Source organism: Mytilus galloprovincialis, chromosome 14, assembly GCF_965363235.1.
Source record: "Mytilus galloprovincialis chromosome 14, xbMytGall1.hap1.1, whole genome shotgun sequence".
Lineage (NCBI taxonomy): Eukaryota > Metazoa > Mollusca > Bivalvia > Mytilida > Mytilidae > Mytilus > Mytilus galloprovincialis.
This window is the reverse complement of record NC_134851.1, coordinates 69,017,709-69,023,708: the sequence shown is the minus strand read 5'-3', so window position 1 is coordinate 69,023,708 and position 6,000 is coordinate 69,017,709. Positions and strand designations below refer to the sequence as shown.

General features: G+C 30.3%; 1 protein-coding gene across 1 annotated transcript in view; it reads left to right on the top strand.

The window, feature by feature from the left end:
- Positions 1-4,474: 4,474 nt before the first annotated feature.
- LOC143058165 (electrogenic sodium bicarbonate cotransporter 1-like) overlaps positions 4,475-6,000 on the top strand; it is a 45,532-nt gene continuing 44,006 nt past the window's right edge. The window contains exon 1 of the mRNA XM_076231629.1: positions 4,475-4,668. Coding sequence (XP_076087744.1) covers positions 4,475-4,668 — 194 coding nt within the window. The remainder of the gene's footprint in view (positions 4,669-6,000) is intronic.

Sequence of the window (6,000 nt, the reverse complement as noted above, 5' to 3'; positions counted from 1 at the left end):
TGAAAACAAACTTATTCCCGCTTATACTTTTTTCGCAATTATCCTTTTTTAACCAACTTCGATGCGATTTAATTTCGCGATTAAAGTTTAATAAGAAAATTTTATACGTCGTTTAAATTTGCAATATTTTTCTATTCGCAAAAGTCGTGAATAAAAGTTGGTTTACATTATTTGATTCCGTTATTCTTATTACTTAAATCTTTTGAAGATGTCATGTTTTCTAAGAAACCGACCGTTAAGGCATCCCACTGTCAAAGATAATAATTCAAACTAGATTTTTCTGTCACCTTTGAAATAAACCTCTTTTTATTAACCTCTATGTACTAGTTTGTTCATAGAAAAATAGTGTCACCTTAATTTATATAATTCTCATTAACTCTCATATGTCTAATATATTATCGCTCTACTACAGGGCATCATAGATATGATTTAAGGTCAAGGTCAAGGTAATATTACATGTCCTGGTATGTGTCAAGGTTGTCCACTATAATCTGATTTTTATTATTTAGTTATACAACCAATCGTATACTATGCATTCCTGCCTGTTTCTAAGGACAAACTTAGCCCAGTAGTCAGCATTTTGGTGTTGACATGAATATCAATTATATGGTCATTTTTATAAATTTCCTGCTACAAAACTTTTAATTTTTCGAAAAACTAGGGCTTTTCTTTTTTCAGGCATAGATTACCTTTAGCCGTATTTGGCACAACTTTTTGGAATTTTGGGTTCTTAATGCTCTTCAACCTTGTACTTGTTTTGCTTAATACCTATTTGATCTGAGCGTCACTGATGAGTCTTATGTAGACGAAACGCGTGTTTGGCGTATTAAATTATAATCATGGTACCTTTGATAACAATTAACTTCTTTTTACCAATTATACTAATTTTTCTAAGGACAAACATCACTTTCATTTGTAAAATCATATTCATTCATATCAATATTTAAATATTACTTCCATGGTTAAGGTAAACAAACTATATTTTTTTGAGTGTTTTAAATGGAAATGCAAATGACTTTTATATGGGAACAGTGATTTACAATTGTAGATAGATAGTTTATTCTCATAAAACCATGCAAGTACAAAGGTTATAGAGAAGTTAAAAAATAATATACATAAAAATAAAAAATGCATTCAAAATGCATACAATTCAAAATTTCGGATGAGATAGCATATAAAAGAATGTATATATAGACTTATATAGTCAAATGTAAAGTTAAGTTAAAATTGTATAAAGAAATACTTTCTATAAGTATAAATATGGTAAATAAATTATGGTTGTTAAGAAGGAGTGAGCTTACTATTAATACATCTTATAAAATTGAGTGTCTTTGGTTTTTTTTTTAATGAAACAGTTTGTTGAATGTAATAATGGTATGTCTTGGTATTAGTTCATTTGGAATAAATCTTCTTCTTTCATCTTGTAAAACCGGGCAAACAAAAATATAGTGGTATTCATCTCCGATATCTCTTTTCGTACATATTGAACATTTTCTATCACTTCTGTCAATGTTATGCCATCTCCCCTTTTCTATTGGCAGTGAATGATTCGATGTTCGGAATTTACAAAGTGTATATATATCTCGGTCATTTATGATGATGAAATAATTCTCAAATTCAAAATTTTCCTTTAAGAACCTATTAAGTAATGCATTTTGATGTGTTTTGAAATCATTTAAACATAAGTGGCCTACCGCTAATCTAACGGAAACAAACGAATACTGATAATCTAACGGAAACAAACGAATACTGTTAATCTAACGGAAGAAACGAATAAAGTAAATCTAACGGAAACAAACGAATACTGTAAATCTAACGAAAACAACCGAATACTGTTAACATAACGGAACAAACGAATAAGGTAAATCTAACGGAAACAAACGAATACTGTTAATCTAACGGAAACAAACGAATACTGTTAATTTAACGGAAACAAACGAATACTCTTAATCTAACGGAAACAACCGAATACTGTTAATCTAACGGAAACAAAAGAATAAAGTAAATCTAACGGAAATAAACGAATACCGTTTATCAAAGAAAAACACAGTATAATTTCAGTTTTGTTTAATGATAAAAAAAAAGATATTTTGTAAGTCGTTCAGTAAAAATATTTTAAACTTTAATTTATATTTAAATCAAGTCTGGCTTGTCATCAGCCATCGGAAATTTTACTATAAGATTTTGTCAAAAGAGAAGATGACAGTACTATTAAACATAATTATCTGCAATTTTTAAAGAAAAATTGGAAGCACCTGATATTATTTCGATTTTAGTGGGTTTACTTTATTCTTTTGTTTCCGTTAGATTAACAGTATTCGGTTGTTTCCGTTAGATTAACAGTATTCGTTTGTTTCCGTTAGATTAACGGTATTCGTTTGTTTCCGTTAGATCACTCTTTTTTTTTCATTGTAGTGTCTTGTAGACTTCTGATTGTTTTTTTCAATGTTTTTGTACTTTGACAAAACACGTTTGTTTTATTCGACCGGTGGGTTTTGATAATCATTTTTTCTTCATATGGGGAATATAAAATTTAAGGTATTCTTTCTGGTTTACTTCATCTTAACATTGTAGTACAAAGTCTTATAGGAAAAAGAAGAAAATAAATGATTTCTGATCTTGTTGAACTAAATGACACCTAAGACTTTTACCATAATAAATAAAAAGTACACAGCAATAATTTGTTACATCGTTATTGCATGATTAATGTGTGAAGAATAATTTGTCAAGGTATTCACCAAGGCTATCCGCTGTCAACTATAATATTAATATTTTATGTATTTATCACTATGTCATTTACAAGGGCCTGGAAGGGGGTCCTTCATTTCCATATTCTTGAATTGTTTAGGTACATTAAAGTTCGTTTCTGTGTGTGTTACATTTTAATGTTGTGTTTCTGTTGTGTCGTAGTTTTCCTCCTACATTTGATTTCGTTTCCCTCAGTTTTAGTTTATAACCCGGATTTGGTTTTTTCTTAATCGATTTATGAATTTCGAACAGTGGTATTCTACTGTTGTCTTTACTAGGCATGTTTTGGCCCATTATTTCTCTAATCTTTATATTTTAGCACCTCTTGTTTTCTTTTGTTAATTTTCTTGGTCTTTTGTTCTTTATTTTTTATAGTTTATTATCATTCTCTATTTTATAGATCCCCATCCACAACCTCATTCACAAGTTCATACATGTTGTGTGGTTCTATATCTTTTTTTTGGGGTTGTGTGTTGTTTATTCTTTAGTTTTCTATGTTGTGTCGTGTGTGCTGTTGTTTGTTTGTCTTTTTCATTTTTAGCCATGGCGATGGTCAGTTTGTTTTAGATTTATGAGTTTGACTGACCCTGTTGTATCTTTCGTCCCTCTTTCATATGATTACAAAATTTGTTTACATGCTATCACCTTTTATATACTGTATAGAACAAATACATTTCATTAACATATTGCTTTATTCAAAAGGATAAACATGATCCGTAAATGGTCAATATAATGACTTTTCACACTCTTGAAATTGTTTACACAAATAGTACCAACAAAAACTTCCACAAAAGTTTGTTTGGTCGAGTGTTGACATTTTATGTTATATTTTGTCCAATAATTTTAGCTTGAATTTGATTATGGTATTGACAAAGACCGGTGTATGAATACAATGTAAAACATAATGATTATTAAAACGACTTCGATGCATATTGGCATGTTTGAGAAAAGGAATATATTAGCAATAAATACTAAGAAATAAGAATTGTCATAGTTAAACATGTAAATTTTCTCCATTCATCTTTTCTTCTTGTTTAGTTGAGTTCGGCATATTCAATCTTAATTTCCCTGTTTAGTTTTATGTTTTGTATTTGTCCCGTAGAGTTATCTGTCCTTTATTAACACGAAATGGTGTTTCTCTTTATAGTTCTCAATAATATTATTATAACCCGAATAAGATGATTCAACATTTAGTTTGAATAAATTGAAGCGTCAAAAATTTCAATGAGACAACCCAGAAATACAGTTTTACTAAAAATATTAATAATACTTGTATCTTTATTAAAATAGCATTGCACCTATGTTTAATTTTTTAATGTCACTCAATATCATGAAAATGTTTCATTGTAATATTTTGCAGCAGACATAATTAATTATGTGTTGTGCTTACCTTTTCGGAGCACCTGCGATCACCCGTAGTTTTTAGTGGGGTTCGTGTTGCTTATTCTTTAGATTTCTATGTTGTGTATTGTGTACTATTATTTGTCTCTTTGTCTTTTTTATTTTTAGCCATGGCGTTGTCAGTTTATTTTCAATTTACGAGTTTGACTGTTCCTCTGGTATCTTTCGTCTCTCTTTCTTTTTCGATTGTAGTCCTGTCGAATAGTTAGATAATTGTTACATGTATTAAGTGATGATTGTTTGCTATCAAAATGTTTTGCCTCTGAATAAATTTGTTCATACACAATCTGTTTTCGGTAATTTTACTGATTTTTTTCTTATAGAAATGTCATCACAAATAGCAACAATTACACCAACGCGATTGGATCCTGCACTGTGTAACAGTGTAAAGATACAGGTACCAAAGTTCGAAATAACTATCGACGATGTATCGGAGAAGCTTGAACCACGTGATTTATTCTGTCAGATGGACGCTTTGCGTCATTACAACGACGACTTCGTCTGGAAGGAAGTACGAAGGTGAGTAACGCCCCTTTTCCTCTCATTGCTCCACTATCAAATTACAATGTTTGACAAAAGAATCCTACTTTTTAGTAGGTAAGAAAGAAATATTTACTGTTGTCCGTACAGCAGTAGGAATGTAGTACTACTTCTGTGTCGAAACTGATAGTAATTTGACTTCCGAAGTGTATAAAATATGTTTCTTAAAATGATCAGTGTATCGATGTCAAAACTCTCAAAAATTCAATAAGATATACAATTCAATTGATGTACAGGGACTTGCAAAGTAGTTAGAATAGTAGCGCGAGGTTAAGCGTCACCTGTTTAAAGGGGAACAAAACAGCTAAGGGAGTCAACTCTTTAAAATCAGCTGAGTGATTTAATCACATACTTTAACTATTACTAAAGAGAAATCAAACTTTTCAACGATCGATATTAGTGTTTTTCAAACTGCTACATATCCAACCAAATTATTCCTGTAAATTTTGTGGATCAAATTTCTAGAAATTTTCATATTTTGTAAACAGGTCAAAATAATTATTTTGTAAAATCTTTATGAAAATTAAAAGAGCCAAATCAATTTCGTCACAGTGTTGGGTACCCCCGTGAGTGTGAAATAAATAGTTCACTTAGATCAAATTATGCTCTATTTTTAATCTAATCCATCCACATCGACAGATAATACATCCGTCCTTCTTCGAGTTGTATCCCTTGGCTAAAAATCTAAAAAGTGATACGAAGCCGGTTATTTGAAATCTGAATACCTGAACTTAATCAATGTCTGATTGAAAGGTTATTATTTGTTTTGCCTTAGTTACTTTTCAGGTTGCCATTGTCATATTTATCATTTATACATACATATATTTCGAGAACTTTTATAGTTGACTATGCGGTATTGTTGAAAGCCTTATGGTGACATATAGTTGTTAACTTCTATTTCATATGTTATCTTGTGGAGGGTTTTCTCATTGGCAATCATACCACATCTTATTTTCATGAATGAATCATTATTAACAATCTTGATAAAAAAAAAATAATTTAAAAAAAAAATATACATTTCGTGCGTCCGGAACTTCAGAACCACTTGAACCAAAACAGTTGAACGCATTGGATGTATAAATACATTGACAGGTTTGGAGATATCTGAATATGTGTTCAGTGTTTCTCTTGGTCCGTTGTATTTCTCTTATAAAAAGTAAAATAACAAGTAAACTGAACTCGGAGGAAAATTCAAAACGGAAAGTCCCTAATCAAATGGCAAAATCAAATGATAAAACACATCAAACGAATGGACAACAAATGTTATAATCCTGACTTCGTACAGGCATTCTCAAATATAGAAAATGTTGA